Source organism: Cannabis sativa, chromosome 3 (genome assembly GCF_029168945.1).
Source record: "Cannabis sativa cultivar Pink pepper isolate KNU-18-1 chromosome 3, ASM2916894v1, whole genome shotgun sequence".
Lineage (NCBI taxonomy): Eukaryota > Viridiplantae > Streptophyta > Magnoliopsida > Rosales > Cannabaceae > Cannabis > Cannabis sativa.
The window spans coordinates 8051311-8064500 of NC_083603.1; the positions used below are offsets into that span (position 1 = coordinate 8051311).

Here is a 13190-nt window from a genome sequence, read left to right on the forward strand (position 1 = left end):
TATATAAGATAGACGTACTAAAAAAAGATATTTTTAACATAATTATACTCAAATTAGGTTTCCATTATTTAAACTTAAATCTGTTTTGGATATAGATCATAAAAAATATCTACCGCCAAATGGCGAATTCAAATACATAGGGCTATCTACTTTGAAAAAAATAATAAATAAATTATAATACATAGCACTATCTAATAAACGACAAAGAAAATTATTAAGTTACTTTACCTTCTATTATAAAAATAACAAAATAAATAATCTATCTATATATTATCTAGGGGTAAGTTGAAAAATGCCTCTTTTATTCATCAATTAATCAAATTTACCTCTAATTTTATGTTTATTTGAAACATACCTCTTTTTATATGTATTGTACCCAAAATACCCTTACATAAGAGAATCACATGGAGAGTATCTTGAAGTGATAGGGGTAAAATTGGTACAATGTTTAAAAAAAGAGGTAAAAATGATAGATTTTAAAAAAGAAGGTAAAAATAAAATAGGACAATATAAAAAGGGTATAGAGTGTAATTTCCTCATATATCTATATCTATATATCTATTCTATATAAAGTGTGGCTATATAATTGAAATTAGGAAATATAACCGCTCTTCGCGCGGCTAATTCAATTTCTTTTAGTATTATAATAAATAATAACTATTTATTAATTTAATAAATAGTTACTTAAAAATATAATTCTTATATATAATAAAATTAAAAATATATTATTTAATTCCATATTATTATTAATACACTACAAAAAAAAAATACTTCTTTTAGTGACAATTTTTTTAGTCATCACATAAATTTTTTGTGACTAAATGTGACTTTTAGTCACAACAAAAAGTTACTTATGACTAAAACATAATATTTAGTTATAACTTGTCACTAATTCAGTTTAGTCATAACTAATTGTAATTTTTGTGACTATTATACTTTTAGCCACGGACCTTTTAGTCACAACACAATAATGATAATTTATAATTGGCCACAACTTTTTTATTTTTAGTTACAAATTTTATTGTGACTTAAAGTAAGATTTTTTGTAGTGATAATTTTATTTATTAAAAAAATAAGTTTTAATTTTATTAATTATTATTTGGAGTTATTTATTAAGATGTTTAAAATTTATTATACGCAGTATTTTAAATTACTTTGTTAAAAAACTTATCATAAAAATAAATAAATAAGGTGGTGTAGGAAAAAATTAAGGTGTTCTCATAATGCATTATTTTTATATCCTAATCATTTAAAGTCGTTATCATTATTGTATTGTCTCATTGTATCTCATCTATTTTCATCAGCGTATCTCACCCGTAGTCATCATCGTATCTCATCCATTTGTCATCAACGTAGCTCACTTATTGTAGTCGTTATTACTGTCTTTCCTAAATCTATATCTTAATCTTAAATTTCATCTCGAATTTTAAACATTTTTTTTAATATTTTTAAGACATCGGACAAAAATCTTCATGTAAAATTTTGAAAATAATATCTATACCATGTATATAACTAACTAATATTTATATTTTGAAAATATATATTTTTTATGTTTCAATTTGATAGAGATTGTTGAAATTACATTTTTTTTTATATATATTTATCTTAAATTAAATTTAAATTTATGATATTGAACTTTTTTATTTTTTATTATATTAAATTTTCATAAATATTAATTAATTAAAAAAAATCTTCATGTACAATTTTGAAAATAATATATATCATGTATATAATTAATTAATATTTATATTTTGAAAATATATATTTTTTTTTAAATTATGTTTCAATTTGATAGTGATTGTTGAAATGATATTTCAAATTTTACCACCTTTAAATATTTAAGTTTAATTTTTAAAAATTTATAACTTATTAATTTATATATCTAGCTAGTTAATTAATTGCTTTTATAATTAATCTATAAAATTACTTAATTACTTACGTTGAAAATCTATATAATTAATTTTTTAAGCATTTATATTTGTTATTCAAAGGACATATATCATTAACTTTTATTTGAAATATATTTATAAAATATATTATTATTCTATTGTATATAAAAATAGCATACGTATAAAAAAAATTAAAAGCATAGCTAATTGAAAATATATTTATACATATAATGTGAAAATATATATCCTAAAGTTGTTAGAATAACTTGAGAAAAAAATATGAAATATTATATCTACATTTGAAAAATATCTTATATAGTTTAAATTTAAATGTAAATTTAATTTTATTTTTATTTATCATACTTGTTTAATTAAATTATTATTCTAATTTGAAAAATAATATTGATATTGTTTTGAAAAATATATTAACAACATAAATTTTGAATTTTCACAACTTTATTAAATCTATACTCAATTTTTTTTTTCTCTTCATTTTTGAATTTTATTGCTAAACTTGAAAAGCAAGATTGTACATAAATTGTATTGAGTTTTGTGCTCAAAATCTTTATCTATTATTTGTTTAAAATCAAGATACATTTGAATTTCTACATAGTCTTACAACTAAAATATATATTTCACTATAATTTAAGAAAGAACGTTAAAGGTCAACCATAATTCATGATAAATTTTAAAGACTAAGGTGGACTTATTTTATTTTGGAATTTTTTCTATAATAGGCATTTTTGGTCTAAATTTTACATTTTTATCTTATTAAGAAAAATTAAACAATAAAGAAAATACAAAACTTTTTTTTTTCAAAAATACGAACTGACTAAGCAGTCCGCACATACGTATGGACACGTTGATAACATTTTAGGAATGAGCATATGCATGTGATTCTTATGAGTCTTTGTGGCCCACTACCTCTAAATGACCCCACTTATTACTAACATATTAGACCCCGCTGCCAACTATTCCTATACATAATATAACGTAGACATCAGTGGCCACCATATGGACTCAATAGCTAGGTAGCTAGTATGAAGGTCTATTCTCATATTTATTAATATTGTATACATTTTGTTACTATTTAACGAATAATTGAAAAAAGTTTAAAAATAACTAAACATAAATCATAAATTTTGTTTTAAAAAAACATAAAAAGTTATATGTTGTTATTAATTCATTTTCTTTTATGTTGTTTTTGTAACAATTTATATTCAACTTTAAAATATTTGATAAAACAAAATTATTAATTTCTACGTTGTTGTATAGTTTATTACAAGTTGTTTATACTATATTGTTTTTTCAACATGTAAAAATATAGAGTTTTACGATTCAAAACAAAAACTCATATCATCCCTTAATTCTAAGAAATAAAACTTATACCAATCTTGATACATAATTTGGAGAAATAGGATGACAATAAACATTATGTTGATAGGAAGAGATTCCGAATATGATCAATAAAATTAAAAATGTTAGATCAACAGCTACATTATAAATATGAATTTTATGTTCAATTTATAAATTTAGGATTTAATAACATGATGATGTCTAATTACTGATATTGGAATAACCAAAGTTGTTTTAATATTTTTGTATAGTTGTTTTTAAGTTGTTTAGTGTGTTTACTGTAATTATTTTCTTCATTCATTATAGTTGTTTTCTTGATTCACATATATTAGCCAATAGATTTTTTATAAAAATATATATATAATTTTAGTGCATTCTGATAATTTTCGAAAAATTAGAATAAAAACAACTCAAGTGAATTTTTTGGTACTATAATGAATATAATGTATTAGAATTTTAATATAAAAAATATGTTGTTTTTACGTTGTTGTCATGTTTGTTTTACGTTGTTGTCCATGAGTTTGAAAGAAAAATTATACAAAGAAATACAAAAATAACACAAATATAACGAAAAATGTGATTAAAAACCATAAAACAACTAAACCTAAATAAATATTTTGTAACAACCAAAAATCAAATGTAAAATGACACTACTATATAGATAAGAACAACTGAAAATAACTACATAGCATCTCAAAAATTACTACTAAAATCCTTAATCAAACATTAACACCTCTTCTAATACACAAAAGTTACAAGAAAAAACCCCTATAAATCAAACATAATGAAATTGCTCATCATAATGTTGAAAAACCTTACAGAAACCCTAATACCCAACCAAAGAAACTCAAGATATCATACTTAGAACAAAACATTAAAAACTGAAAAACAACAAAAGAAAAACACCTCAAAAAATACATTTGCTTAGTGATAAAATATAACTGAACAACAACAAAAAATGATAAATGGCTAAGTAGAAACAAAATGAAAATATGAACGAAATTCGGATCAACATTCTATAATCACAAAAACATACAAGAATTCTTTTACAACTATAAAAAAGAAAGGAAAACAACAATGCAAAACATAAACAAAAGAATTTTTCGCATAATAGACTAAAAATTAAAAAAAATTACAAAAATACGTTAACACTAATGTTTTTTTATTTTTACGCTTTGAATTTTTTTATTTACAAAAATACGTACTTCAGTAAAAATAATAAATTATTTTTTTGTTGTTTTATAGTTTATTTAAGCTTGTATTGTAGCTGCCACAATGTTATTTATTTTTGGTTGTTTTGTAGTTTTTTTATGATTGTTTCATAGTTGTCGTGATGTTAATTTCACATTATTTTTTAGTTATTTTCTTACTTTTTGTTGAGAAAAGAGTATTTTTGTAATTTTAAAAGCGTACTTTTGTAAATAAAAATTTTAGGCCGTAAAATTATAAATAAAACATAAAAATAGGGTATTTATACATGACATTACTTACACTAGCATTTGATTATTTTCACTTTTTTTTTTTTTACTTTTTTATTTTCAACCTTATATGGCAATGGCCTTTTCTTTGAAGTTGATGCTTCTGGAATAGGTTGAGAAACACGGTCATCCTCCATTGCAATAGCGTTTACCCATTTTAGTTTGTATTTTGGGTTTTTATGATTATTTAGTAACATTTTTAGGATCTAGAATTAGAAGAAAGGATGAAGAAGCTTTAGAAATAGTCATAGTCTTGTTACTCTTTCTTTCTTTCTTTTGTTTTTTTTTTTAAAAAAGGCCATAGTAAATTATGAATTTATGAACTAAAAAAAATAGTTTCACAAATAAAAAATGAGTGGAATGGGAGAACATGTGTACTGGAGAAGTTCTATTTTAAAAAAAAAAAAAAGAAACAGAGAGAGAGAAATGTGATGAATGTAAAAGAGTAGAAAAAAAATGAGTATTTGAGTGACGAGAGAGAGAGAGGGGGAGAAAATCATGTCTAACATGTAAAAATTGAAAAAATAGTGAAAGGTACATTGTATCAACATTAATGTGTAAGTAGTAATTTTAAAATTTTTAAACTTTTAAAAATGTATTAAAAAAAACAATCAATGTTAAACTCATTCAAAATGTTGTTCACTAATAAGAAAGTAATAATATGTGATTTTTTGTTGAATTGGGTAAATATCTTTTATTTAATTAATATTACAATTGTTTTTTTTTAATTTAAAGAGAGAGAAAAATAAAGAGAAAATAAAAAGAAAATAAAAAAAAAAAGGAGAGAAAGGGAGTTACCATGTAAAAGAGACTAAACATAATCAATAAAAGTATTTTTGTAATTAAAGAACTTTTTGAAAAGTAAAATTGAAAAATAAATTTTATAAAAAAGTTTAAAAAACCAAACATAAATAAAAATATAAAAAAGATACCAAATTTAACATACAGTGTAAAAATCCCTTTTATTTTAGTGATGTAACTTAATATCATAGTTAGTTTAATAAGACAAAAATATACAAAGAAATAAAACTTGGTAGTACTAACAATTGGTAAATATAAAATCTGTCTTGTATATGCGACTGGGAGAGAATATGAAAATATATAGGCTTATATATATTTATCTTGCCATCTCAAAAAATATATATTCTAAAAAAGATAAAACAGAATTGGCATAATATTATAGAATCCAAATAATAATATAAATAATGTATTATTTAGGGAGAATAGAGATTTTGTTTTTTTAACGAATTGTACTAAATTCGAAGAAATAGAGTAGATAAAAGAAAAGTAAGTATATATAACAAAGCATATATCCATAGAGCTAGATTAAGTAGAAAAGAAAACAACAGTTTCATTGGGGAGATGATGTCTAATGAGGTATAGTAAAAAATAGAGAGAGAGAGTGTGTGTAATTGCATGATTAATAAAAAGAGAGAGAACATGTGTGTAATGTATATATATATTTTTTAGGAAATAAAGAAGAGAATTCGTGTGTGTAGGTAATGTATGTATATATATACTAGAAGAGAGTTACGTGGCGAGCCACGTAAATATTAGTTTTATTTTAAGTTCTAGGGGTTTTTGTTTAAGAATTTAGTGACTAATTGTAAATTATGTTATAAACGATATGTTTTATAAAACTAATTGTTAAGGTTATAAACGATTTTTTTTATATAGAGTTTAAATTTTATATTGATGATTGTTATTTAAGGTGGGTATCGGTGTAGTTTTTTTTTTAATTTAATAAAAGATTGTTTAATTTTTTAGGTTTAATTATTGGGTTTAAACGTTCAAAAAAAAGATTGTTTAATTTTTTGGGTTTAAAAAAAAAAAAAAATCGTCTAAGCCTAATCTGTTAAGCTAATCGTGTAACAATATTAATATTTGTTAATTTTTTATTTATTTGTTAACGTTTAACGGTTAGTTATGTTAGAGAGATATGTGGCTAGGATTATTTTTTTTAATTTAAAAAAAGATTGTTTAATTTTTTAGATTTAATTTAATTTTTTGGGTTTAATTATTTATATATTTTTTAAAGTTAACGGGAGATCAAACCTATCGTTAAATTTAACAGAATATTCTTTTAGTATATTCTGTTAAACCAAGAAATACCGTTAGATAGACACTTTTAATATATAAAGATATAGATTGATATATAGGTTAATTAGGGTTAATATTATACTATTATTAATATAATTTGAGTTTTATGGAGATATTTTTGTATTTTTTATAGAATTAAAAATTAAAAAATGAGAAAATTAAGGAGAGAAGAGAAAAATAGCCTTAAAGCAAATTTAGAGTGCCATGTCATCGCCTCATATTTCTCCTTTATATAGATATATAGATTCTTGGTTTATGAGAAATTCATGGGTGACTTTTTATTTTTATTTAATAAAATAATAAAATATTATTTATATATAATAAAATAATAATAAAACAAATCCTATTAATATTTGAATTGATATTTAGCATATTTCAACCCTATATATAATCACAACTATAACTCTAGAAATTAAAAATATATATATATAAAAAATAAAGGGAAAAAAACAAAAAAATACCAAAAAGGAAAAAAAATTACAAAAATACTTTGGGCCGGCCCATTAAACATTTATACAGTCCACATACAAATATTTACAAAAATACCACATGCACTAAGCCTTCAGCTGTACAGAGCGAACCATGAAGATGAAAATACGCGCTCGTTTCAAAACCGCAAAACAACCAAAATGAAACCAAAACGAGAAAAATACAACTATTAATTCAGGCAAAATCAACTCAAAAAAATATCTGCAATGATCTAAACTGAAAATGACGAAAAAAAAATCAGAAAAACTGTGAAGAAACTGAAATTACACATTTGTTTTCTATTTTATTCGATCAAAATAACTCCCCCTAATATCGAAATCTATATTCATGAAATGTAGATCTGTAACAAACAGATCTGGAGCTCCCACTAAATCCAAAACAATGTATGATGTGAAAAATTAAAAAAAAAAACCTAATGAATAATACATCTACGTTATATACACTTGCATTTTGATTTATTTTTTGTTTTGGTTGCCTTATAGTTGCATTATCGTTTTATGATAGTTTATATATTTATATGCAAGAATTTAATTTGATGGGGACTAAGAAATAGTAGTTATACATAGTAAGTTTTGTGCAAATAGTTGCATATTAATTTTATAGTGAAATAACATATGCAAGTAGCAAAACTATAACAAAACTACAAAACAACTGTATGCAAGTGCAAATAGTTGCCTTATAGTTGCATTATCGTTTTATGATAGTTTATATATTATGCAAGAATTTAATTTGATGGGGACTAAGAAATAGTAGTTATACATAGTAAGTTTTGTGCAAATAGTTGCATATTAATTTTATAGTGAAATAACATATGCAAGTAGCAAAACTATAATAAAACTACAAAACAACTGTATGCAAGCGTAAATAGTTGCCTTATAGTTGCATTATCGTTTTATGATAGTTTATATATTATGCAAGAATTTAATTTGATGGGGACTAAGAAATAGTAGTTATACATAGTAAGTTTTGTGCAAATAGTTGCATATTAATTTTATAGTGAAATAACATATGCAAGTAGCAAACCTATAATAAAACTACAAAACAACTGTATACAAACTATAATACAGGAAAAACTCTTTGAACATCAACATCCATGATAAATCTCATTGTTACCCATTGATGATATAAAAATGGGACTGACCAGGTTAATCTAATCTATTAGCTTTGCCACCTTTACTCATAAATCTTAATCATGTTTGTCCTAATACTTTTCTAATATTAATTTTATAACTCTACTCACGTCAATACTACTATAAGCATGAATTAGATCGTTTTCTTTTCAAATACATATAGAAGGTGTAAAATTTCAAATATGGGAGAAAACCAAAAAGAAACCGAAAACAAACCTCGGTTCGAACATCAGCACCAACATTAGCTTTTTTCCCAGAAACGTTGACAATGAAATCTCTGCATTATTTGTTGAGCAAACATACATAAGAAGCACAATGATTTCTATACTCTTTCTGGCTTTATTCTCTACACAGTCGCTCCATATGTTATCAAGGTCGGTTTCTTCGTAAGAATATATAAGAAACTAGCATTACAATTAAAAATTAAAAATAAAAAGAAAAGAAGAATTGTTATGTAAAAAAATTTAAAATTAAAAACTGAAATAAAATTAAAAATTAAAAATTAAAAATTAAAAACTAAAATAAAATTAAAAATAAAAAGAAAAGAAGAAAAAAAGAGAGTGAAATGATGGATTGATTGATAGAAGTCAATCCTAGACCTAAGCAACAATATATAAGAAACTAGCTTTACAATTAAAAATTAAAAATAAAAATAAAAGAAGAATTGTTATGGAAAAAAATTAAAAATTAAAAACTGAAAATAAAATTAAAAATAAAAAATTAAAAACTGAAATAAAATTAAAAATTAAAAATTAAAAACTGAAATAGAATTTAAAATAAAAAGAAAAGAAAAAAAAAAGAGAGTGAAATGATGGATTGATTGATAGAAAATGAAAAAAGAGAGGGAAGAGAGTAGGATTTGATTGATGATGGATGGAATGATGACTAAGTGGTATTTGTGTAATAAAAGCAACTTTGTAAGTAAAAATGTAGTCATAAGCGTGTGTGAGTAAATTTGTAATAAATTGTGTAAAATGGATTTTTCATGTAAAAATTTCTAAAATAAATTGAACCTTAAACCCTATGTACAATTTGTTTTTTTTTTTTTTTATAAGTCGCATATACAATTAGTTTGTTGAGAGAGATCAGGAAAAGAACGAATTATATATGGAATTTTTTTTTACCATTAATTCCAAGAGGTAGAGAACAGCTGAATTGGGATGCACGGATGAACATTATACTTGGAATCGCCAGAGGTCTTTTCTATCTCCATCGTGACTCATCTTTAAGAGTAATACATAGAGATTTAAAGGCCAGCAACATTCTTTTGGATGAGAAGATGAATCCAAAAATATCAGATTTCGGTTTGGCTCGTATTTTCCAGGAAACAGTAGATATGGCAAACACTCAAAGAGTTGTTGGAACTTTGTAAGGATCTTAATTTACTTATGCATGTGTTTACTTTGGTATGATGAGTTATGACTAACAAGCGCTAATGGTTCAATGTTGCAATTAAGTACAGAGGCTACATGTCTCCTGAATATGCCATGAGCGGAGTCTTCTCAGAAAAATCAGATGTTTTTAGCTTTGGTGTCTTGATCATAGAGATAGTGAGCGGCAAGAAGAACTCTAACTTCCATTATTATGAGCAGAACCTCAGCCTTGTTGCTTATGTGAGTTCTCGTTGAATTAATTAACGCATATACATTTATTTCTATATAATTATTTATGTTTTGATTTCATTACGAATCATATGAATTCATTCAGGCATGGCAATTATGGAGTGAGGGTAAAGGAGTGGAGTTTGTAGATGAAGCAATGGGTGGCTCATATGTTGCATTAGAAGCAATAAGATGCATACATGTTGGGCTGTTATGCGTACAAGATCACACCACAGATAGACCAAGCATGCATGGCAGATGTAATTTTCATGCTCAGCAATGAAACAAATCGTCCTCAACCCATTCGACCAATATTTACTTATCATAACTCTCCCAGATCGCAAAAGGGTACTACAAGCTCTGTCAATGATGCCACGGTCTCAATGATAGAAGGGCCTTAAAATTAAGAGTTCGTTTGATGACAATTTTTTAATTAATTTTTTGTTTTTTTAATTAAAAAAGTAAAAATATTTTCTAAAAATATATTCTATAGAACTGTTTTCACTTTTTAATTTTTTAATTGAGAATCAAAATTTAAAAAAATATATATTTTTGAAATTTTTTTAAACAATTTTTATTAATTAATATTTTGGACTTCGATTTTAACCTAGACCTTGGGACCTAGATTCGAACCACTGCTCTTCTGATCCTAGACTCAGACTTGAATCTAACTTAAATAAATTTAAAAAATAAAAAGTATAGAATATATTTTTGTTTTCTATTTTTAAAATTAAAAAACAAAAGTAGTTATAGAAAATATTTTCGTGTACTGGTGTCCAATTAATGGATTATACTGCAGAGGTGTAGTTTTGTCTTTCATAAGTAAATTTTTTTAATTAAATTAATTATGCACACCATGTCTAATCATCTTAAATGAAAATAAATAACTTTTTGCAGGAACACCGCCGCTTTGTCGACACTACCATATTCGATTTATACACAAAAAAATAGACAATCCAGTTATATGCAGACTCGGTTAGAATGAAAAGTGCAAAATAAAAAATTATACTATTGTCTCTGTCGAAGCAAATGTTATCTTCAATTATCAACAATTTAGAGATTAATTTTTAATTTTCTTTTTATCTTACACACATTGTGTTTCTTTTTAATTTTTAATTTTCTTTTTTATTCATGGGTCACTTTTCATTTATATATAATAAAATAAATCCCATTAAATCCAAAAAAAAAAATAGAATTGGGTTTTTGCTGTTGTACATCTACGATTAGGTTTTCTTTAATTATTTATTGTATTCCTTTTCCTATTACAATTTGGACATTCCCATGGGATCACACATAATATTCCAATCCGCAGTTCTCTTTTTTCTTCTTCATAACTTAATAACAAAATATATAAGTAATAATAATAATAAAAAAGAAACGTGACTTTTATCATTCATAAAACCAAGCATCAATGGCGAAAAAAACCCAACAAAGTTTACAGCTAATAAATGATTCTAAGTGCTCGGCATATGCATTAGTTTCCAAGAGCAAAGTTTTTTAAAGTTACGTAATAATTTACATATATGTTGCAAACACAATATACAAAAAATAAAGAAGAATATGGAAGAAAGAAGAAACCATTATTCACATCTAGAAACACAGTGGAGATAATAATAGAAACTTTTCATTTTTTTTCCTTTTTTTTTATCAATTTTTTTTTTCTTTTTGAGTAAAGATAAATATGAAATTTTAATCGTATATAGTTTTATTTTAATAAAATATAGTATTTTAAAATAATTTAATAGTATTTTGTTATAGAAAACTATTCCTTTTTGTTAAACATGGTTTTCACTTTTTGTCGACACTACCATATTCAATTTATCAACGAAAAAATAGACAATCCAGATATATGCGGACCCGGCTAGAATGAAAAGTGCAAAATACAAAAATTACACTATTGTCTCTATCGAAGCAAATGAAGATTGAAATCCACCAATGACTATCATTAGTTTTCTTATCTACAATTTTTAGACAAATGCTATTTTCAATTATTAATAATTTAGAGATTGAATTTTAATTTTCTTTTTATCTAACACCCATTTAAGTAATGTTTCTTTAAGTATTGGAACATCAATTTTTAATTTATTTTTGGATTAACTTAAGAACATATTTAAATCATCAAGCTTTCTTAAACACTAATATATTGCATTCGGTATTCACTTTTAATTGACAACATAATAAAATATAATATTTAGATACACATAATAATAATCTCACCTAATAATTAATAATATTTTTTCTTTAATTTTTAATTGTATCACTTTCAAATAACATAGAAAAAAACTAGCATAAATTTAGTATGCGTGCCTCGCACGTAGTATTTTGCTAGTATGTATAATAGGTATGTGTAAGACATCATGATTTGGGTTAAATATATATATATATATATATATATATATATGGAAGAGGTTTTAATGGTTACATTTTTATTGTAACCATCATGGTTACATTTTTTTAAGCCATTGAATTATTATTAAATGGTTGTGATTAGTTTGGAAATTAAATAAAAATAAATAATAAATAACGTGTAACCTGAAAGTAACCTAATCATTTATTTCCTTATAAAACTTTAATTAAGATTAATTATATTTTAAAATTAAATTAATTATAATTATTAATTAATTTTTTACAATTTATTACTATATAACGATCTTTTAGCAATTTATTTTGTTATACTTAAATTATTTAAAATTTTATAGCAAAACTTTTTATAATTTAAAATTATACACATATAATTTTATAATTTAAATTTTATTATACTTGTAATCTTAATTTTAAATAATTACACTTAATTATTTAATTGTTTTATTTAAATATTTAAAAAATAAAAAATAAAATAAGTTGAAGGATTTTTTAGAAAAAAAAATGGCTGCACTTGTTATCGATTGATTAGCTTGAGGCCTCATACTTAGTTCATATAATTGTAACAAAATAATTAAATATCATTTAAAAATAATTAATTATTTGAAAATTTAGTATAAGAAGAGAATTTTAATTTGTGTCAAAAGAAGTTTAATTTTTGTAAAAAAATAAATTTTATTGTAAATATTATAATTAAATGGCTTAATTATTAAAATAATTCAAGTAAGGATTTAAATATAAATATTAATTGCTAAAAGAGGTCTTGTTAAATATTTAATTAATTAT

The 13190-nt window shown here is 23.3% G+C and overlaps 2 protein-coding genes across 2 annotated transcripts; both read left to right on the forward strand.

Annotated features, from left to right (window-relative positions):
* Nucleotides 1-9505: 9505 nt before the first annotated feature.
* On the forward strand, nt 9506-10384 carry LOC133035598 (G-type lectin S-receptor-like serine/threonine-protein kinase At1g61430). The gene is made up of 3 exons (XM_061111616.1): nt 9506-9810; nt 9905-10055; nt 10150-10384. Exons 1-3 carry the CDS (start codon nt 9611-9613, stop codon nt 10324-10326), a joined length of 528 nt encoding a protein of 175 aa, XP_060967599.1. The 5' UTR covers nt 9506-9610; the 3' UTR covers nt 10327-10384.
* Nucleotides 9611-10326, forward strand: LOC133035887 (G-type lectin S-receptor-like serine/threonine-protein kinase At1g61430). Its single transcript, XM_061112326.1, has 3 exons — nt 9611-9810; nt 9905-10055; nt 10150-10326. The coding sequence occupies exons 1-3, from the start codon at nt 9611-9613 to the stop codon at nt 10324-10326; spliced, it is 528 nt and encodes a 175-aa protein (XP_060968309.1).
* Nucleotides 10385-13190: the final 2806 nt, after the last annotated feature.

Excerpts from the sequence above, each read along its gene's own strand:
- LOC133035598 (XM_061111616.1), top strand. The coding sequence starts at position 9,611 with ATGAACATTATACTTGGAATCGCCAGAGGTCTTTTCTATCTCCATCGT. Across the intron at positions 9,811-9,904 it reads CAAAGAGTTGTTGGAACTTT|AGGCTACATGTCTCCTGAAT; the intron begins GTAAGGATCTTA and ends AATTAAGTACAG. Across the intron at positions 10,056-10,149 it reads ACCTCAGCCTTGTTGCTTAT|GCATGGCAATTATGGAGTGA; the intron begins GTGAGTTCTCGT and ends GAATTCATTCAG.
- LOC133035887 (XM_061112326.1), top strand. The coding sequence starts at position 9,611 with ATGAACATTATACTTGGAATCGCCAGAGGTCTTTTCTATCTCCATCGT. Across the intron at positions 9,811-9,904 it reads CAAAGAGTTGTTGGAACTTT|AGGCTACATGTCTCCTGAAT; the intron begins GTAAGGATCTTA and ends AATTAAGTACAG. Across the intron at positions 10,056-10,149 it reads ACCTCAGCCTTGTTGCTTAT|GCATGGCAATTATGGAGTGA; the intron begins GTGAGTTCTCGT and ends GAATTCATTCAG.